Here is a 23,365-nt window from a genome sequence, read left to right as displayed (position 1 = left end):
GTGGGGCAGAGAAATAGTACAGCAGGTAAGGTTCTTGATTTGTGCACAGTTGACCTGGGTTCAATCTCTGGTATGCCTTATGGCTCCCACCACCAGTAGTGACTCTTGAGTGAAAATCCAGAGTAATCCCTGAACATCACCAGGTAGGCACCCAAACAGAACAAAACAAAATGGAAAAAAAAGATTTATTAGCTCTATGAATGTAAAAATATAAAAAAGCCCACCTGATCAGATATGTAACATCCAATATAAATCGAGCATCTTCCACCCAGATCCTCCAAATTCCAGTAGGCGGGGGTCACACCCACCACCTGGCCCCCTGGCGCCGTGTAATCCCATCAGCGGCCAAGACTCAGAGACTATAAAATCCAGATCCCGGACGAGAACAGTGCAGTCTCTGCCCCCGCGCCTGGGTGTTCCTTCCCGGAGTCCCTTGGAGGGGAGCGGGTTGAGCTTTCCTCCCCGCCCCGACCAGGGCTACGGCAGCCGAAGACCTCCAGGACCAGCCACCACCATGCTGAGACCACTCTCCGCACACATGAAGGTACTGGCAGAGGGACAAAGCCACGCGGGTTCCGGGGCCGAGACCTCCAAGCCTACTCGGATTGGAATCGAGCATCTTCCACCTAGATCCTCCAAATTCCAGTAGGCGGGGGTCACACCCACCACCTGGCCCCCTGGCGCCGTGTAATCCCATCAGCGGCCAAGACTCAGAGACTATAAAATCCAGATCCTGGAACCGCGCGGCCGCGGTTCTTATCAGAACTTTTTTTTTGTGACATCTTATTGTCTTATTCCTACTTTGGACAAACTTGCAGGCTATCGAATGTAGCCTGCCCACAGGGCAGAGTCTGGCAAACTCCCCGTGGCATACCAAATATGCCAAATACCAGTAACAATGATGGGTCTCATTCTCCTAAATAGCCTTGAATATAATCTCAGGGCTAGGATGAAAGAGACGTTACTGGGGCCTGCTCGAGGCAATCGACGAATAACAGGATTATGAAATGAAATGAAATGAAAATTAGTTCTTATGAAGATAGAGGGCATCCATAAGCACCATGAGTGAGTGCCATACTCAATACCAGGTGCTGAGGAGTTTGTCTTACCTTTTTAAAGAAACTCCTTTATTTTTTTAAATTTTTATTAGTGAAACACTGTAAGGTACAGTTGTAGACTTACAAATTTTTGTGCTTGGGTTTTAGTTATACAATGATCGTGTATCCGTCCCTCCACCAGTGCTCATTCTCCACCACCACTTATCCCAGTATCCCTCCCACCCCCCAACCCCCATCCCACCCTGCCTCTGTGGCAGGGCATTTCCTTTTGTTCTCTCTCTCCTTTTGGGTGCTGACGTTTGCAAAAGAGGCATTGAGTGACAATCATATTCAGTCTATAGTCTACTTTCATCATGCATCTCCCATCCTGGGAGGATCCTCCCAACACCCTTTATTTGGTGCTCCCTTCTCTATCTGAGCTGCCTTTTCCCTTAGCATGTGCCGCTGGCCTCCAAGCCATGGAGTAAACCTCCTGTTACCTATCTCAGCTATTCTTGGGTGTTAGTCTCTTATTTTGTTACTTTATGTTACCCAGATGAATGCAGTCTTTCTATTTCTGTCCCTCTCTTTTTGACTCATTTTACTTTCCATGTAGTACCACTTGTATGTAAATTTCATGACTTCATCTTTTCTAACAGCTACATAGTACTCCATTGTGTAGATGTACCAAAGAAAGAAACTCCTTTAACTCTTCTTGCAAGATTGGTTTGAAAACTCTGAATTCCATAAATTGTTGCCTATAGCTCCATATCATTCCTTTGAGTCTGAATGATACTCTAGCTGGATAGAGTATTCATATTCTCCCCTTATCTTTTCCTTAACTAACATCACTCTTAATAAAATTTACATTCATAGAATTTATCTATTGTATGTAAATCTTAAAATACACTAGCATAGACTTATTTGTAATATATTTATAATGTATGTACCTTTTAAAAATGTATGCTCTTTGAAAAAAATACAGCATCCTTAAAAATGCTGGAGAAAATAGAGAAATATTTCTTTTAAGAAGTCCTGCATCACTGATACTCTTCATGACAGAATATGATACTGTGCTGAAGAATAGAAACTTTGATGAGCATGAGTATAGAAGTGACTCTAAAAACTTGAATCATACAAAGCTACTTCAATACAGAATTTTTGCTGTTGTTGTTTGGGGGCCACATCCAACTGTGCCCAGGATTTATTTCTGAGTCTGTGCTCAAGGATCACCCGGCAGTGCACAAAGGATCAGATTCCTGAGTGTAGAGCTAAGAATATACCCTGAACACCGCTGAGTGTGGCCTAAAAAACAAAGAAAAAAATGAAAAGCATGACATCCTAGTTTAATTTGCGTCCATTTCTCTTTCTTGGGATGTGTAAATTAATGCTCTAACACAGACCTAGTAACATCTTAGTATTGTAGCACTGTAGCAGTGTCCTCCCATTGTTCATCTATTTGCTTGAACAGGCACCAGTAACGTCTCCATTGTGAGACTTGTTACTGTTTTTGGCATATCGAATATGTCACGGGTAGCTTGCCAGGCTTTGCCATGCGAGCAAGATACTCTCGGTAGCTTGCCGGGTTCTCTGAGAGGAGCAGAGGAATCCAACTAGGGTCAGCCGCATGCAAGGCAAACTCCCTAACCACTCCAGCCCATAATATTATGTAGATACAAAAACAGGCAAAAAAAAAATTAAGAGAAAAAAAGAAAAAGAGAAACAAGCAAAAGAGCTTGAAGACCTGACAAAAATCACTTTTCATAAACATTTCACTTAATCTCTGTTCACGTCACAAAATAATTCACATTCTTTTTTTTTCTTTCTTTTTGGGTCACATCATGCAATGCATAAGGGGTTACTCCTGGCTTTGCACTCAGGAATTACTCTCGGTGGTGCTCATGAGACCATATGGCATGCTGGAAATTGAACCTGGTTGGCCATGTGCAAGACAAATGCCCTACCCGCTGTACTTCACTCCAGCCCCAATAAGTCACATTCTTCTCTTTATAAATACTTTATTTTCTTTGTTCTTACACAGATTTGAATAAATACAGAGTTTGTGATTAGTACATGCTCTTTCCAGTACATGTATGAAAGAGCAGATGGCACCATTCAATTTTAAAGCCTCTATTTCTAATCACTGTAAAGTCATTAAAATAAGTTCAATTTTGAAACTAAAGATTTCAAATTTGGGGAATATTGGTTGAAATTCACTGGATTTTTCCCTATCGAGAATCTCAATGCCATCTTTCTCCTACTCAGCAATCACATATGCATCATTTATAGGTAACTTTCAATCAATCTGGAGAATAATGATATCCTTCTTTGAAGTTCTCCATATTCTCCCAAAATAAATCTATACCATATAGCAGTACTTAGAGGCCCCAAGAGCCATCCCCAGCGAAACTCTATCAACCTGTCCAGGCTGTTCAATGGCAGGGCCCAAAGAAGTGGTACTGTTTGTGTTAAGTGGTGCTGGAAGATGACAGAGACTCCAGGATTATACCCAGTATGTTTCAAGGAATGTGTGCTTCTGGGGATCAAACTGGGGTCCCTGTGATTACAATTCAGGTGTTCTGACCCTTGAGCTTTCTCTCCAGTCCCCTAGTTTATAATTTTTTAGAAAAATATACCAAAATTTTAAGGGGCATCTGCCCCTTCCCTCTTTTTATTTCTTTGGCTGATCCAATAATAAGCTGACATGAAAAGACCAATTTTATTCTGTGTACATTCTTTTTTATTTATTTTCTGGTTTTTGGTTTGGGGCCATACCCAATAGTGCTCAGAGATAACTCTTGGCACACTCATGGGAGCATATGGAGTTCTGGGAAGCAAGTGCCTTCTCCACAGAGGAATATAAGCTATGGACTCTGGTGAATAACAAACATTGCCAGTATATATGGTTTTAAGACAGAGAGGCAACATAATTTGAAGACAAAAAAGTGAATTGTTGAAAGTTTTTATTTGACTAGCTATTTTAGTAAGCTAAGCAGAGATTGTTGACACAGTTTGTTCCTATCTAACGAGAGGAAATGTCTGTCTCTGTGCAGGGAGAGTAACTTTCACTGAGGTTTCCTTTACAGCTTTAAATCCCTGCCTTAGTCCTAAAAAGAATTATAATATCATTCATGCACTAACTGTTCCTTTAATTCTAATTATTCATTTACCACTTTGGCACATTTCGAGGAAGCGTGGTCTAGAACTTGACACCATGCTAAATGAAGTAAAATTAATCTGTACGCTTTTTTTCCCCTAGCATGCTATTAAATGCTATATGCTAACTGAGTGGTAGGTATAATTGTTAGCCTTATTCATTTCTGAGTAACAGAATGGAAGAATTCCTTCTGAAACCCTTTCTAATTTGTTACCTTGTCCATTTGTGCAGGTGGGGTTCATTGTCCAAATAGCAGTGCTTTGCAAGAAGTGCGCAGCTGCAATGATCATCCCTGTACTGTGTACCACTGGCAGACTGGTCCATGGGGCCAGTGCATTGAGGACACCTCGGTTTCGTCCTTCAACTCAACTACAAGTTGGAATGGGGAAGCTTCTTGTTCTGTCGGCATGCAAACAAGGAAAGTCATCTGTGTGCGAGTCAATGTAGGCCAAGTGGGACCCAAAAAGTAAGAGCTTTAGCTGGACCACAAAAAAACTTTCATTCAACCATGCAAGAGATTTGATCTGGCTTCATAAAAATGGGGTACTTTGATGTTTGTCATGCCTGTCCTCAAGAGTAAGATGTTTTCAACCTTAGTGATTGATAAAGTTGTAAGAACTTCAAGGACTTATAGCTGGGATCCATAAATTCTATAAAACTCTTTCTACGTAGGACTTATTCTCAGTTTTATAGTAGCACTCACTGTTTTTATTAAGCTATAAGGCCATGAGAGAAGTGCTTGCTCTGGGCTTGGCTGATCAATAATGACAGTACACAAAGTCCTAAGTGTAGGTCATCCATGACCGTCTGTATACCCGTAGGCTCTGGAGACTGCCAATCTAGTTTAATTGGGTAGTAGCCTTTTATGATCAGCCTTTTATTTCTACTAGAAAATGCTGTATCAAAAATACTGAGGCCAAACTAATTATATGTTTCAGTGGTGAAGAGAGTAAGCCATTTACTTCCGAGAGAGAACCTTGGGATAGGATGACTGTTACAATAAATAGAAAAAGCATCAGTTTCTCATTGAGGTTAGGTTAGAAGTAATGTAGTAAAAAATCAAACAGTTTTCTAGAGGGGAATACCAAAAAAGCAGAGAAATGCTGTGTTATGTGTGCTTTTTGAGAAATATAAGTTAAAACAAAATATGGCATAACTGGGCTAATCAAGTGTTGGCAAAAATGAATAAATCAGTGCTAATAATATATTCCTTTAAGGAGATTAAATAAAAGAAATTTATCCTTTGAGTTTCAGACTGTATAAATCTTTTAAAATTTAAATCACTTAGTCTTATGAAACAAAAAAAATATAAAATCAGTCACCTTTGCATTATTAAAAAAAATCACCTCAGAATTTCCAAATACATGTCCAAGGATTTGAATACTAAGTGTTATCTTAAGCATCTACTTAACTATTCATTCTGTTTTCAAAGTCAGTTTTTAAAAAATTGTGAAATAGCAATGTAAGCATCAACAAATCTTGAAATTATTTTCTCTTTAAAATTTGGGTTTCTTCTTAGTGTTTCAGGGAAATAATAATAATGTTCCTGATAGATGGAAAACTATAAGCAACAAATAATAGTTTCACTGAGCTACACTTATATTTACATAAATATATATTTATATTCATCTGGTATTTTCTACATACTTAATTTGCTTATGTAGTTTGGCATTAGGAACCATATTAGAAAATGCATGCCTAAAAGGATTGAATTAATTGAGAAACCATTTCACATACTTAATAGTTAGCCCCGAACCAACATTTTCAAAGAAGTAATACATAGGTTGTGATGACTCTAACTCACGGAATTATGGAATTAATCCGTGTATAAAATGCAATAGTGCTAACAGTAGGTGTCCCAACTCCTAAAGGATTTTGGGATTTATTGATACAAGTTAAATACAAATATTTACTACAAGGGGTTATAACCTGTCTAGCCTTTGTGGCACAAGACTAGAGGGTTTTATGCTGAGTTTCTAAGATGTTCACCCTGTTACTGTTTTATAGTTCATTACATATCAGATATTGTTAATATTTTCCTCACTAAAGAAAACTATAAAATACTTTGCTAAATAGTGGGGGTGTGTGTACCTAAGCCTTATTTGTGAAAAAAAAAAACCCTGCTGGATTGATGCCATTAAATTTTTCAGTAGAAAGGATATCCTGAAGCCCCAAGTTAGATCACCACAGTAATCCATTTAAAAATTTGCTTTGCCTTTGCAGCCTTTATTCAGTGACCTATATATTAGTATAGATTTGTTAAATCAGATGAATTTGCTTTGCTCTTAACATTCTGAAAAATTAAATACTCCTGAATTCGAAAGTGAATAAATTTTTCTGTCCCTGAGCCTAAATTCAGAGGTTAATTTAACTGTGCTAGGTTAAATTAAGAGAATTCATTTCAGTACTAGGCATTTGAAATAAAATGCAAATAGAAACCTTGTTTTAAACTCCTCTTAATAAAACAGATTACTGTGCAATGGTAAAATCAATGTTATTGATCTTATCTATCCTCCAAGTAACAAACTTCAACTCTTATCACATCTGTTTAATTTGACCTTGAATAAGATTTGGGTAAAAATCGATTCCTTGATTTAAACCACAAATACTAAACACAAACAGTACAAAGGAGAAAAGAAACATGTTGACTGAACCAATTGTGTCTCCAAAGGAAGTCTGAATTCATTTTATTGGATATAATCTAAGCTGTATAATTTATCTTCATGTGTTCATTTAACAGCTTTGTTGCTAGTAATTTTGCTCTCCACAGTCAGCCAAGTATCATGCTGCGGATATTTCTAAGCTAGGTTATCAGTGATAACTTTGGGAATTTCATTGATTTATTCAGAGCTAAAATTTGAAGAGCAAGATATTGGTTAATTTAGAGTTGTTTAAGTTAGAAAACTGCCTCATTGAAAAGCAGTGGTCTTCAATAATAATGCCTAATTATCAATTCTATAGTTCTAAAAGAATGAAATTATATGTGAATATAAACTTTACCATGTAAAATATCCTAGTTAAGAATGAAGATTAGGTCAGAATGATAGTACAATGGGTAGGGTATTTTCCTTGCACATGGCCCACATTGGTTCAATTCTGGTATCCTATGTGGTCCCCTAATCTCTGCCAGGAATGATCCCTGAACACATAGCCAGGAGTAAGTCTTGAGTTCCGCTGGGCGTGCCTCCCAAACAAACAAACAGAAAAGAATGCAGGTTAGGTTTGTAATTTTTATCATTTATAGTATCAGCTCTAACACTGTTAGTTTCTTTGATCCCCAGTACAGTTCAAGGTCCCAAAACATCTTTAGCAGTGACCTCCCAGAGCACCAAGCTTCTGAATACCACAAGTATGGTTCATAAACAAATTTTAAGAAGGGGAAGTGTGGGATAATTAATGAATAGCTAAATTATATATAGTTATTCATTTTAAATAACTCATTAAGTGCTTATAAAGAATTTATGGAAAGAAGAGTAAATATCTTGATGTTCTAATTCATAGTCCAGTTCTAAAAATCTGATTAATTTGTAAAAGGCATTTTGTCTTTTGTTTTGTTTTGTCCTAGGTCATACTCAGCTAAGCTCAGGGTTTACTCCTGGCTTTGTACTCAGGCATCATTGCTGGCAGGGTTCATGGGACCATATGTGGTGCAAGATATTAAACCCAGAACAGGAGCATACTAGGAGCATACCATACCCACTGTGCTCTGGCCCCCATAAGGCATTTTATTTTCACCTACACATGCACCAACATAAAAAAATAGCTTTCCCCATAGGATTTTTTTATTACTAATTGTGTCTTGAAAACAGTAAGAGGTGCCACAACACCAAATGAACCATTTCTGAGATTTCCCCAAAATAAAGTTTAACAGCTCCAGCTTCTTTAGTGTTTATCAAAATACAAAAGAAAATAGTAGAGGTCGTTGTTTTTGATGGCAAATCTGACCCTGGCAGGCTGAGGGAGGGAAAGCACGTGTAGCGGGTGCTCCAAGGGGTGTGGCTTCAGGGTGACCAATCCTGCCTGCCTGCACACACTCCTGCTGATGAGACCCAGCCAGCCCAGAGTGAACATGACAGGGGCTTTCCAGCCACGCTGACCAAAAGGAAATCCCGGGTCCCTGCGAGAGGTCCAAGAGCAGCTGGCCGCAGGCCCCCATTTAAGCACGAATACAAGCACAAATGCTATGGACATGGGATGATCCAACAGTAAAACACAGGGACCCTATTGTGACCATGCAGAATGGATCATCTCATGTTCCCGACAGGAAACAGGACCACACTTAGTCAGGCCTTTACTGCAGAATCTACACTAGGCATATTTCTCCTTTCTGTGTTCACTTGTTCTCCTTATCTTGTATTTTAATTTTATTTTTTAAAAAATGCACTGAGTTTGGGTTAAAAACCAACCTCAAAATGGATCCTAACACAGATTTGAAGCCCAAAAGAAGTACGCCGAACCTGTCAGACACAGGAACTCCTGGAGGCCACACGTGCCTAAAATCCCTTCTCAGTACTAACAGTGTGTTGATTCTCCTTTTACAATTAAAAAAGCTGAGTAATATTGTATAGGAGTACCATAAACTGCCTCATTGGAAACAAAAACTATTTACATTAAATAAAAACCTAGTTTCAGACTGCGTCTGCACATTTATAGCATGGTGAAGCACACTGTGACCAACCATGGAGAGTTTTTGGCACTCACACCACAGGACACAGGTTTCCACATGAGAGAAGAGTGAAGGCGGAGAGGGGGTGAAGGGAGAGGAGTGCTGCCTCACTTCTCGTTCCGGAGCTGATTGGACAGCCAGTCCAGTCCCTCATAGAGCCCATCCCCACTGGTGGCACAGGAGGCCTGAATGTACCAGTTCCTGTGGTGCAGGGAGTGCAGGCCCAGCTTGTCCGTGATCTCAGCCACATTCATGGCATTGGGGAGGTCCTGGTTGTTAGCAAACAAGAGCAGGACTGAATCCCTGAGCTCATCTTCAGCCAATATTCTCATGAGCTCTTCACAGGCCTTGTTCACACGCTCTCTGTCATTACTGTCAACCACAAAGATCAGACCTTGTGTGTTCTGAAAGGAGTGGCGCCACAGAGGCTGGATCTTGTCCTCGCCACCCACGTCTTACACGGTGAAGCTGATGTTCTTGTACTCCACAGTTTCCACATTGAAGCCTCTAGTAGCAATGGTGGTCACAATTTCACCCAGCTTCAGCTTATACAGGATGGTAGTCTTCCCTGCAGCATCCAGGTCCACCATGAGACTGCGCATTTCTTTCTTGCCAGAAAGGCCGTTGAAGAGGTTGGCAAAGATATTCCCCATACTCATAGGCTGGTGGTAGCAACACTGGCCAGACAAAAAACTTCACCCCAGGCGTCCACTGCACCGCTGCTGCTCCAAGCCAGGCTTTGGTTTCGCTCCCACCCCATTGGATTATTTTTTTTAAATCCGATTTTCATAAATTTTCCATCTTATCCCACCAATTATACTGGTTCTTTGCTTAAATATATTGTTGCATTTTAGCTTACTTGTCAGAGACTTATATGACCTCAGTAGAGAATTTCTTAGGAATCTTAATATTATTATATATTATTTGTCCTAGTATTTATCCTCTTTCAATGTGAGTATCCATGGTTAACATTTGATAATTACAATAGTACAATCATGTCATGAAAATGTAAAGAATAGAGACATTTGAGAGACATATACGCAAGGTGGATTTCTTGTTTCTTGTTTATTTATTTTGGTTTGGGGACCACATTCAGCAGATCTCAGGGATTACTCCTAACTTTGCGCTCAAGGAACCCTCCTGAGACTATAGGGGAAACCAGATTTCAAACCCAGTTCAGTCACATGTAAGTGAAACACCTTACCCACTATACTAGCTTCTCCAGCCCCAGATGGATTTTTTAAATCTCATTTATCAGCTACTTCAAATTATCTTTCAAGAAGTGACAATATTACAAAAATAAGATAGCTTAAGGTATTCTCATTATACAGTATCTTGTATACCTAATATAATATATTTTGATGTATTAAAAATAATTATTGGTGCGTCTGGAGAGATAGCACAGCAGGTAGGGAGTTTGCCTTGCACGCGGCCGACCTGAATTCGATTCCCAGCATCCCATATGGTCCCCTGAGCACTGCCAGGAGTAACTCCTGAGTGCAGAGCCAGGAGTAACCCCTGTGCATCGCCAGGTGTGACCCAAAAGCAAAAAAAAAATCATTGGTCAGGAATATAGCTCAGTTGTAGAGGGCTTACCTATCTGTATGTGGTCCTGGGTTTGACCCTAAGAACCATGAAAAAAAATGGCAAATGAATTTGCTACATTTTATTTTAGTACAATAGTGGATTTTTCTTTTGCAATTGCTGATTAACATTTATTCAATTCATATTAATTTTTTGTTTCAAACAATATTGTAACAAAAAGGTTTAAATCCCATTTGTTATTCAGGATAAAATGGAAGATAAAAATTAGAACTAAAATCAAATCAGAAGAAAAGCAAACTTCTTATTAAAATACTTTATATGTTTTATCTATAAAGAAGATCACACCTTCTACAAGATCATTGTCGGTGATTTTAATGCCAAGATAGGACCAAGAAGATCAGTCGATGAACTCCACATCGGAACCCATGGCCTGGAATGGAACGAACAAGGTGACAGACTGTCTGAGTTCATCATGTCAACCAAAACCTTCCATGGTAACTCACAATTCCAAAAGGCTGAATCTAAACGTTGGACATGGGAGTCTCCCGATGGACGGTTCCACAATGAAATAGACCACATCATATTCAATCGGCGGTTTTGCCTAACCGATGTTGCTGTTGTCCCAAAATTCCAAACGGGATCAGACCACCGTCTTCTTCGTGCAAAATTCTACCTCACAGAACGAGGAGAAAAGAATGCAAGGTTTAAGAAGAAGACTCCCAGAACAACCACCAACTGGGAACTCTTTGGCTCTGTTGCAGCAACATGGGAAGATGCCGTCATTGACAACATTGATGAGGAATACGATCGAATGATTCAGCACCTCCATGATTGTGCAAGGAATGCCAAGAGAGAGATAACCACAAAAAACCGTCTTTCTTAGAAAACACTCTTGAACTTATTCGCCAACGTGGCGTGGCACGTGCCTCAGGCAACCACAAGCAAACGTCCGAACTGGCAAAACAGTGCAGAAAAGCCATCAAGGATGACCTCAAAAACAGGAGAGCAGCAGTACTGGTAGATGCAGCAGAAGCTGGGAAAAACATTCGTAATGCCCGCCTGTCCTTCACCAACTACAAAACCAAGATGACTGCCCTCCGACATCATGATGGATCTATCACATCTTCCAGAAGGGCAATGGAGAAGATTATTCATGAATTCTACTCAGATCTCTTTAATAGCCACATCCACTTGCCCACATACCACATACCACATGATGGATATGTCGTTCCCAATGTTCTCCCTTCCGAAATCCAACATGCCATCTCGTCGGTAAAGAAACAAAAAGCACCTGGCCCAGACAAGATCAGACCTGAACACCTGAAGAACTTACCATCAGTACTCATCAATACATTAGCTCGACTCTTCACACGCTACCTGTCTGAATGCAAGGTTCCATCCCAATGGAAAACCAGCAAGACTGTACTACTATACAAGAAAGGAGACATCCACGACATTGGCAACTATCGCCCAATCTGCCTATTGTCTGTCATCTACAAACTATTCACTCGAGTCATCCTGAATAGGATTAGCAGAACACTAGATGAAGGACAACCATGTGAACAAGCTGGATTCCGAAAAGGATTCAGTACCATCGACCATATCCACACAATAACCAAGCTCATTGAGGTATCTCGGGAGTTCAAGATGCCGCTCTGTCTAACGTTCATTGATTTAAAGAAGGCCTTTGATTCTGTTGAGACGGAAGCGGTCATGGAAGCCCTAGCCAATCAGGGCGTACAAACTCAATACATCAGGATCCTTCGTGAGCTCTATTGCGGATTCACTACCAAGATCTCGCCATTCTACAAAGAAGTAATCATCCATATCAAGAGAGGGGTTCGGCAGGGTGATACCATTTCACCAAAACTCTTCAGTGCCACCCTCGAGAACATCATGCGACGACTAGAATGGGAAAACATGGGAGTGAAGATAGATGGTCGGCAACTACACCACCTCTGCTTTGCTGATGACATCGTTCTAATAACACCAAACATCAACCAAGCGGCACAAATGCTTGCGGACTTTGACCGTGAGTGTGGAAAGGTTGGACTACAGCTGAATCTTACGAAGACAATGTTTATGAGAAACAGCCTTGTTCCTGACGCTCCATTCGCTCTCAACGGAACCACCATCTCCGAATGCAACAGTTATATATACTTAGGTCGAGAAATCAACATGATGAATGACCTGGCACCTGAGTTACGCAGGAGGAAGAGAGCGGCTTGGAATGCCTTCAAGAGCATTGAAGAAATAACTAAAAGGACAAAGAACCTCCAACTACGAGCACATCTCTTTGATTCCACTATTCTTCCTGCATTAACATATGCCTCAGAGACCTGGACCCTACGAAAACAGGATGAGAACACTATTCGGGTCTCTCAAAGAGGAATCGAAAGAACTATGCTTGGAATATCACGATTCACTCAAATGAGAGATAGAATCCGGAGTTCTGATCTTCGTCAACGCTCAAGAATCAGAGACGCTGTCTCATTTGCCAAGACATCAAAAATCAGATGGGCTGGACATGTAATGAGGTTTACAGACAACCGCTGGACTAGAGCCATTACTGATTGGATTCCACGAGACATCAAAAGATCACGTGGACGCCCACCTATAAGATGGTCAGACTTCTTCGTCAAGACCCTAAATGATCGGTTTGAGGCTCTACATGTTCCTAAAACAAACAGATACCATTGGGCTACGCTAGCACGCAACCGGGATGAATGGAGACGTTACTGGCACCCGCTTGAATAAATCGATGAATAACGGGGATTAAGTGATTAAGTGAAGTGATATGTTTTAGAATTTTTATTTCTTATATATTATAAAATAGTTGTGAATTCTTTTACATGTGCAGTATATAGTATATACTGCATTATATATTTCCTGTCACTATGTGCAATATTTTTCCAAACAATTAGAGTATGAATTATGTAATCATCAATAAGTCTGTTTTACAGAGATATAGAATTGAGTTCTGTCTTTGTCAAACTGGATTTTCATAAATGTCTTATAAGTTGTATCAGACAACATATACTTAATGGAGAGATTATTCTATAATCATTGCATGCTTCTGTAGATAGCACTATTATTGTTACCTTTGAATTAATTCATCTTGTTAAAGATGCTTAATTGAGATTTGGTTAGAAATGTTTAACTTAGGGGCGGAGGGATAGTACAGTGGGTAGGATGTTTGCCTTGCACACGACCAACCTGGATTCAATCCCCGGTATCCCATATGGTCCTCCATCACCGTGAGGAGTGATTCCTGAGTGCAGAGCCAGGAGTAACTCCTGAGCATCACTGGGTGTGACCCAAAAAGCCAAAAAAAAATAATGAAAGAAAGAAATGTTTAACTTAGTTTCATACTTAGTGTCCAAAGGTAACAAAAAAAAAAATTCTAGAGGGTGACTAATAAAAATTGATGACTACTTAGATATATCTGCAATAAAAATTCTGAAAATTGAAAATATCTTGTTTTCTGGGTGCTTATCAAGGTCTATGAATTTTATCTGAATTTTTCTAGATGTCCTGAGAGCCTCCGGCCTGAAACAGTGAGACCCTGTCTCCTTCCTTGTAGGAAAGACTGTGTTGTGACTCCATATAGTGACTGGACACCATGCCCCTCTTCGTGTAAAGAAGGTAAAATACTAGGCATTGTTCTAAAAATTATTCAGAGAAAACACTCACCGGGACTGCCATGTTTTTCTGATTGAGAATTACTTGATTAGGAATTTTACACAGAGCTGTATAACCTTGTTTTGGCAGTAACACTGGTTTTCTTCTAGGAAACAATACAACTAACCAAAAATATTTGGAAATGTGCCGAGCAAATGAATTTCAGATCAAAACCAACTTAAAGCTAAATGGCACAAGGTCCAGGTATCTCTGGAAGGGCAGGAGAACCTGTTTGACATGTGTGGAGGCCTTGGGGGTCAATACCTGGCAACACCTGGTTCACCCCAACTCTTCTGGGGTGTGTCCTTGGAAACCCCAACACCGCACACCCAAGCAGCAATGAGCCACGTGTTACCATATGTGGCCTCTAGACCACTTGAGCACTACCTGGGATTCCCCAAAGCAGAACAAAACAAAGCAGCTAAATGATCAAGAGCAAAGTTAAAAGATTCTGGACTGCATTGTTTCAGCACTGTTTCTTTTATCACTAATTCTAAAAGAAAGCATAACTCTTCTTTTATACTTCAAAAAGAATTCTTTGTTCTTATCAATACTCACAGTTTTTAACTACATAAAGCCATAGGACCAGATTTATTATAAATTCTACTCAAACCCTAAGGACAAGAACAAAGGAAAAAGATAAATAGCCAAGTTGTAATTATGCCAACACTTAACATGCTGTGAAGGATTTACAAGATGAAAATATGTACCATTTGGTATTTGTGGTTGTTGATGTTGGCGTTTTTTGGGTAAAGATGGCCTTTTTTATTTATAAAGACCCTTTATTTTGATGGAAGATTCTTTGGTAATTTATTATTTAACCCCAGGATAGGATTCTTTCTCATTATTACTGGAAAAGATACAAACATCCTCCAGGCGACTTTTGCAATAACAGCAAATTTTCTCTCAAAGTCACAAGTGTAACAGCTTCACCCCCCCTTTTGTTTTTACTTTCCCAACAGATTTTATAACTACTTTTATTTTATCTGTGCTTCTTAACTTTTACTAAGATTGAATTAATAATCAACTTTGATAGCTATCTTAAATTGCCAAAACTTAAATTCTTTCAAAATATGATATTATTTAGGCTGGAGCGATAACACAGTGGTAGGGTGTTTGCCTTGCATGCGGCCATCCCGACAGACCCAGGTTCTATTCCTCCACCCCTCTCAGAGAGTCCAGCAAGCTACCAAGAGTATCTTGCCCGCACAGCAAAGCCTGGCAAGCTACACACGATGTATTCAATATGCCAAACAAAATAACAACAAGTCGCACAATGGAGATGTTACTAGACCTGCTCGAGCAAATTGATGAACAGTGGGAGGACAGTGCTACAGTACTATGACATCATTAATTAATTGATTGATTGATTAATGATTAATTAATGTATATTAATATATTTTGATGTGTGCTAAAATCATTTTAATATCAATAGATATGTGAGGTTATAAATTTAATAATGATTTACTTTTGTGATATTTTATATCAGTGAAGCATGTTCTTTCTTTATTTTGTTTTAATTATCCTTGAAGTTTCAAGTAAAATCAGCCACAAACTGAATAAAATATTTTTTATTTATAAGGACTTTAAAGCATCTCAACAGACTTTGGAGCAAAATAAATTAAAAAATAAGTTTAAAATTATGAATAGCATTAAATTTACTAATAAAAGCATTGTTATTTTCCAAAGTGTTCAGGGCTTATTCCTGGCTCTGCATTTAGAAATCAGTTCTGACAGAGCTCAGGAGACCATATGGAATGCTGCAGGTAAAACCCAGGTTGGCTGCATGCTAGGCAATCACCCTACCTACTGTCCTATCACTCCAGTCTTTCAAGACAATGTTATTGTCTAATGAATTTTTCAAAATTTTCTTGCCTCCTATTATTTTTGCATCCTATGATTTTTTTCAGAGTTAATCATGTGTTTTCCATCAATAGAATTATTAATTTATTATAGATAATATTTATATGATAAGTATAATTCATCGCTACATCAAATTAATATGCTTACAAGATTCACTTGATCACTTGACTTCCCGTTACTCATCGATTTGCTTGAACGGGTGCCAGTAATGTCTCCATTCGTCCCTGTAGCGTGCTAGTGTAGCCCAGTGGCATCTGTTCATTCTAGGAACATGAAGAACCTCAAACCGATCGTTCAGGGTCTTGAAGAAGTCTGACCATCTTGTAGGTGGACAGCCACACTGTCTTTTGACGTCCCATGGAATCCAATTGGTAATGGCTCTAGTCCAGTGGTAGTCTCCAAATCTCATTATGAATCCAGCCCATCTGATTTTCGACGCCTTGGCAAATGAGACAGCGTCCCTGTTTCTTGATTGTCAGTGGAGGTCAGAGCTCTGGATTCTTTCTCTCATTTGAGTAAAACGTGCTACTCCAAGCATAGCTCTTTCAATTCCTCTTTGGGAGACCCAAATAGCATTCTCATGCTGTTTTTGTAGAACCCAACGTCTCTGAGGCTTATGTTAATGTAGGAACAACAGTAGAATCAAAGAGATGTACCCAGAGCCGGAGGTTCTTCATCCTCTTAGCTATTTCTTCAACACTCTTGAAGGTGTTCCAAGCTGCTCTCTTCCTCCTCAGGTGCCAGGTCATTTGTCATATTGACTAGTCGACCTAGGTACACATACCTGTTGCATTCGGAGATTGTCATTCTGTTGAGAGCAAATGGAACGTCAGGAATGAGACTGTTTTTCATAAACATTGTCTTCATGAGATTCAGCTGTAGTCCGACCTTTCCACACTCATCGTTGAAGTTGGCCAGCATTTGTGCCACTTGGCTAATGTTTGGTGTTATTAGAATGATATCATCAGCAAAGCAAAGGTGGTGTAGTTGCCGACCATCTATTTTTATTCCCATTCCTTCCCATTCCAGTCGTCAAATGACATTCTTGAGGGTGGCACTGAAGAGTTTTGGTGAAATGGTATCACCCTGCCAATCCCCTCTCTTGACATCGATGATCACTTCTTTGTAGAATGGTGATATCCTGGTAGTGAATCCATAATACAGCTCACAGAGGATCCTGATGTATTAAGTTTGAATGCTCTGATTGGCTAGAGCTTCAGTGACCACTTCCGTCTCAACAGAATCAAAGACCTTCTTTAAATCAATGAACATTAGACAAAATGGCATCTTGAACTCTTGAGAAACCTCAATGAGCTTGGTTATCGTGTGGATATGGTCAGTCGTTCTGAATCCTTTTTGGAACCCAGCTTGCTCACATGGTTGTCCTTCATCTAGTGTTCTGCCAATCCTATTCAGGATGACTTGAGTGAACAGCTTGTAGATGACAGACAATAGGCAGATAGGGCGATAGTTGCCAATGTCGTGGGTGTCTCCCTTCTTGTACAGTAGTACAGCCCTGATCATTTTCTACTGGGATGGAACCTTGCATTCAGACAGGTAGCGTGTGAAGAGCCAAGCCAGTATATTGATGAGTACTGATGGCAGGTTCTTCAGGTGTTCAGATCTTACGTTGTCTGGGGCAGGTGCTGTTTGTTTCTTTACCGACAAAATGGCATGTCAGATTTCGGAAGGGAGAACCTTGGGAATGCCATATCCATCCTGCGGAATTTGGTATGTGGGCAGGTAGACGTGGCTATCAAAGAGATCTGAGTAGAAGTCATGGATAATCTTCTCCATTGCTCTTCTGGAAGATGTGAGAGATCCATCAGGACGTCGGAGGGCAGTCATCTTGGTCTTGTAGTTGGCGAAGGACAGGCGGGTGTTATAAATCCTTTTCCCGGCTTCTGCAGCATCTACCAGCACTGCTGCTCTTCTCTCTTTGAGGTCTTCCTTTATAGCTTTTCTGCAGTGCTTTGCGAGCTTGAATGTTTGCTTGTGGTTGCCTGAGGCATGCACCACGCCACTTTGGTGAATAAGCTCAAGAGTTTTCGAAGACAGTTTTTTTGTGGCTATTTCTCTCTTGGCGTTCCCCGCACAATCATGGAGGTTCTGAACCAGTCGATCGTATCCCTCATCAATGTTGTCAACAATGGCATCTTCCCATGTTGCAACAGTAGTGCCAAAGAGCTCCCGGTTGGTGGTCGTTCTGGGAGATTACAAGATTAGTTTTCATTTTTTTTCACTTTCATATTTGGGGGCTTGTGTGAGATAAAGCCATTTACTAATAATTTCCTAAAATATGTAGATGTATTTATAAGTATAATTGAATAGAATTTGCATTTTAAGTGGAACGTCTCAAAGTGAAAAAATGTGAAAGTGGATATTTTCTTCTATTGAGTAAAATATTTTAAAATAAAAGTGGCAGAGTCAAAAGTATTTTAAGGAAATAAAATTAAAACATTCAGTTGGTTCTAGGATAGTAATTCATAAGAAAATAAATCAAGTAAATTATTCTCATGTTTAGATCTTCATTTGGAAATAATATAATATTAGGCAAAATGCTTTAGCTCATCAAGCTTTGCTTATTAAATCTATAAACTATTGTTGCAAGCAAGCTAATACCTGCTGAAGAGTTCATTCATTTGTTAACTGTGGTCCAACTTTTAGTATGCTCTTTGTTGTCTGGTTTCTACTATCTTTCAGATCTTCTAGAAAGGGAGTGAAAATTTAAATATGGTCACTATCTAGCCATTTAAATGTTGGAAGCAGCCTCTCAGAAGTTTAATCAAGCATCACTGTGAGGGAAAGAAGGTTATATGAATGAAAATGCACTGATATAAATTTCTAGTTATTTACTTGAGATTGGCTTATAAGTTTATTGATAATTATTTTAAAGTTCAATGTGTCATTAAGCATCACACATATTAATTTAATTAGTAATTCCATTTTTAATGCTACAGAGATTTTTCAAGTAACTGTAATATGCTTGGCATAACTTTCAGTAAATAATAAAATAAAGTGCATAGTAATAAGCAATGAAGGCAGTGTTCTTGGTCTCTATTAGCTTATATCCCATTGGTATGACACAGGCTAAGCATTGGTGATTATTCTAAATTTTCAATGAGTATGCAAGTGGGGTGGGGAATAAAGAGTTGAAAAGTAGACAAGTTAGCATAGTGTGACATTTAATTATTTCATTAAAAAAATCACTCAGTGGCTAGAATGATAGTATTGCTGATAGGGAGTATGCCTTACACACAGGCAACCCATGTTTGAGCCCTGACAGCCCATATGGTGCCCACTCTCTATCAGGAGTACAGAGCCCCTCAGTACAAAGTCAGAAGTAAGCCTGTAACACTGCTGGGTATGAGCCTAAAGCCAACAATAACAAAAAGTAGTAATTGACCATTTTAGTTTTAGTGTTCCTTTTGCCAAATACTAGATGCTGGAATGCAGGAAAAAGTAAGGTTAAATAGTTTTAATTAGTAAGATCAGAGCATTTCTAGATAAAATATTAGAGGGAGAAAAACAGGGATTCAAGGGTGTTTAAAAGGGTTTTAAATACATTTATAGTAATAATGAATTAAATTGGAACAAGATGATAAAAAATGAAGAGGATTATATATAGTAAAAAAGGTTATGAGAAAAATAGATGAGCAATCTTGAGTTTAAAATTTCTAGCAACATGAGAACTAAAGTAGGTGAACTAAAAGTTTAGTAGTAACTAGAAAATAAAATGTTTAAAGATATTGCCTGTTACTCAAGGCACAATTATCACGTGGTTCCCAGAAGAGTTGTATTTGATGTAAGATATAGATAATAGTCATTGAAGATGAGAAGCCACAATCCAACGGCACTCAGAATTCTCGTAACTTAAATGGAATAATCCATGTGATGCAAAAATACCAAAATGATGTCAGGGATAGAAAAAGAAAGGATTATAGTAAGAGATATCCTAAAGTCATCAATGAAATGTTCTGGATTAGTTCTGTGAGGTTGATGGCTGATACTAAAATTGATGACAATAGAGTCAAAGAAATTGGAGATTTTTTAAGAGTTAGAAGAAGCACTGTCCTCCCATTGTTCATCAATTTGCTCAAGTAGGCCCAGTAACACCTCCATCGTGAGACTTGTTGTTACTGTGTTTGGCATATCAAATACGTCATTGGTAGCTTGCCAGGCTTTGCCCTGCGGGCGAGATACTCTCAGTAGTTTGCTGGACTCTCTGAAAGGAACAGAGGAATCGAACCTGGGCCGACCATGTCTGCCACATGCAAGGCAGACTACTTGCAGACTACTACAGACTATCCACTGTGCTATTGCTCCAGCCCTAAGAGAAAGAAGTCTTGGAAAAAAGTAAGCAGAGGTGATTCAACTTCTACTGGCAAAGAATGTAAAGGAAGCTTCCCAAGAAAATATTGAAATTAATAAAACTTTATGATTCCATGGATATAGTAGGGAAAAATTCTTTCTCTCAAATGAGAGAAAGAATCCGGAGTTCTGACCTCCGTCGATGATCAAGAATCAGGGATGCTGTCTTGTTTGCCAATCCATTGAAAATCAGATGGGCTGCACACATAATGAGATTTGGAGACGACTGCTGGACTAGAGCCATTACCGACTGGATTCCACGAGATGTCAAGTGATCAAGTGATCAAGTAGGGAAAAACATTAGAAGATTGTTTAAAAAAGAGAGAAAATTAATCTGGTTAAGGTGTTTATGGATAAGGGGTGTGGTTATAGGATCTAGCTTCTTGTGAATAAGAAGGCATCTGAGATATAATCATTTAATAGGGATGAACTCATGTGGAGGGAGGTATATTCTATCATTTAAAATGCATGATAGGCTAACACTTAAGGACAGTAGATATAGGGCCAGGAGGATCACACCATGATTTGGAAGCCAGCCTCACGTGCTGGGGGAAAAGCAGTTGGAAGGTAGGGAACGCCCAGGATGGGAGATGTGTGCAGACAGTAAACCGAGGACCAAACACGATGACCTCTTAGTATCTGTATTGCAAATCACAATGCCCAAAACTAGAGAGAGAGTAAAAAGGATTGTACCTGTCACAGAGGCAGGAAGTTGAGTGGGGTGGGAGTGGTGGGTGGGACACCGGGAACAATGGTGGTGGAAAATGCGTGTGCACTGGTGGAGGGATGGGTACTGGATCATAGTTTGACTAAAACACAATCATGCAAGTTTGTAACTGTATCTCACGGTGACCCAATAAAACTCCTTTAAAAAAAGTAATAAATAAATAAATAAAACAGCAATTTAAAAAATAAATAAAATGCATGGTAATCTCCAAGAAGGAGATCCTGGAGTAGTTGTTGTGAAGGGAGTTAAAAAAACATTGCTTCAGGATTTTAGTATCTGGTGTCTTTTGAGCAATCTTTCTCTCTCTTTCTCTCTTTCTCTCTCTCTCTTTCTGTTTTTCTCTCTGTTCTCTCTCCATCTCTCTCTGTCTTTGTCTCCCTCTGTCTCTGTCTCTCTCTGTCTCTGTCTCTCTCTGTCTCTATCTCTATCTCTGTCTCTGTCTCCCTCTCTCTCTCTCTCTCACTCTTGTTTGTTAGGTAGCTAGGAGCAGGAAATAATAACTGCTTGTTCTGCTTGACCTTGCTATGTGGAGACCTCCTAGAACAAAAGGCTTTTGAAAAGTCTAAAACAAAGCACTCAGACTTGTAAGAAATAACTGCAATGTGTATTGATGAAATAAGCAAGTCTGGTGGGTGGAAGAAAGGGTGGATTTTGGACTACAGTTCCTCGAAGCTTTGCTGACCTGGAGAAGCCCTTTCAGTTGTGCACTGCTAAAACTGAAAATAATGGTAGTGAGTTGTTAGAGGAAACTGTCTTTTTGCATGACATGTGGTTAGCTTTCTCACTGTGTGGTATGAAATGAGAACAATCCAAGCATCATTAAAATTACACGGACATCTGCACATAACTAAAAGTGCTAACCAAGTTGAATGTTCAAGGATAGATAATAGTAACAGAAAATTAATTTGGAATTAAAGTGGCTCTTTTTAGCTTAATTATTCAGGTAAAGTCTCAACTTTACAAGAGTTTTAGTTTTTGAATATATAGAGCTACACTCCTTTTAAAAAACTCATATTAAAGCGGTGAAATTACATTATAGCATTGCATAAGAAGGAATGCTCAGCATTTCAGGAAAAATAAGAAGTTATTTAAAATACTAATCCTCTATCTCTCAAGATTATATCTTGAAAAATTAATGCTGATAAAGATCAGTACTGAGTAGAAAGTCGCTTAATCCTCAAACCAGTACTCCTATCAGGTTTTTTTCATTTTTGAATAAATTTTTGCAAAGCTGTTTCAAAACTAGGATACATTTATGCATGCAAATTATTTGTGACAAAAATCTTTTTAAAATCAATATTTTGATCAAGTCATTGTGCATTTGAATACATAATTTTTCTATACCTATCCAAGATTATTTAATATAAATATTACAGACAAATAACTTTCCATTGCTCAGTATTTCTGATGAGAAAATAATTGTTATTTTTTATTAATTCTCAGTGTGAAAACTTAGTGTCCATGTGTTTAATACTATAAGAAAATGAATGAAAATGATAACTAATATTCAGTGGAGAAGTTAAATGCACGTACTTATCTCTTTAGCAATTATTCATTTAAGCACTTAACTATGTATGACTTGTTCTACGTGCTAAAATGGAAAGATAAATGGAAAAATACATGTAAGCAATTCAATGTAGATACTTACAGGAAATGAGGAAGGATATAAAATTCCAAATCTGACAGCTCAAGTGCAGGAACTTAATTTTTCTTTTTAACATGTGACATAGTGGTCTCTGTATTCTGAAATGAAGCCTCTATCGCCTAATTAAGGTCTACAGTGAAAGTTTTGTTTTTTGTCATTTAGTTCATTTTGGTTTGGAAGCTTCTTCTGGCACATTGCTTGAGGTTCTCTCACACAGGTGCAGTGTTGGGATCTAACCTGGGGCTTCTGTATACTAAGCATGATTCCTAGTCCTTTGAGCTGTCTTCCTGACCCCTGAACAAGTAATTTCCAAGATAAAATTTGAGAATAAATAATATCCCAGGTAACAGACACATGCATGTCTGTATCATAACACTTACTGTGTCACAGCATAAACTGCCCCATTTGAATGTTTGGCTTTGGACTATTCTACTTCAGTCAAATCAGTCTCTATCTTGTGTTTTTGAAAGTGCATTTGAACTTTTTTTTTCTTTTTGGGTCACACCTGGTGATGCATAGGGGTTACTTCTGGCTCATGCACTCAGAAATTACTCCTGGCGGTGCTCAGAAGACCATATGGGATGCTGGGAATCAAACTCAGGTCTGCCGCGTGCAAGGCAAATGCCCTACCCACTGCGCTATTGCTCCAACCCCAGAATTTGAACTTTTTTAT

General features: G+C 39.0%; 1 protein-coding gene and 1 pseudogene across 2 annotated transcripts in view; one reads left to right on the top strand and one right to left on the bottom strand.

Moving 5' to 3' along the window:
* Positions 1-23,365, top strand: part of THSD7A (thrombospondin type 1 domain containing 7A) — a 486,579-nt gene that overhangs the window by 363,604 nt on the left and 99,610 nt on the right. For both annotated transcript variants that reach the window (XM_056118708.1, XM_056118707.1), the window contains exons 8-9: positions 4,426-4,660; positions 13,935-14,050. In XM_056118708.1, the coding sequence (XP_055974683.1) occupies positions 4,426-4,660; positions 13,935-14,050 (351 nt within the window). The remainder of the gene's footprint in view (positions 1-4,425; positions 4,661-13,934; positions 14,051-23,365) is intronic.
* LOC130027818 (ADP-ribosylation factor 1-like) lies at positions 8,917-9,564 on the bottom strand (annotated as a pseudogene).

This window comes from Sorex fumeus, unplaced genomic scaffold (genome assembly GCF_029834395.1).
Source record: "Sorex fumeus unplaced genomic scaffold, SorFum_2.1 ptg000037l, whole genome shotgun sequence".
Taxonomy (NCBI): Eukaryota; Metazoa; Chordata; class Mammalia; order Eulipotyphla; family Soricidae; genus Sorex; species Sorex fumeus.
This window is presented reverse-complemented; position numbering and strand designations above follow the sequence as displayed.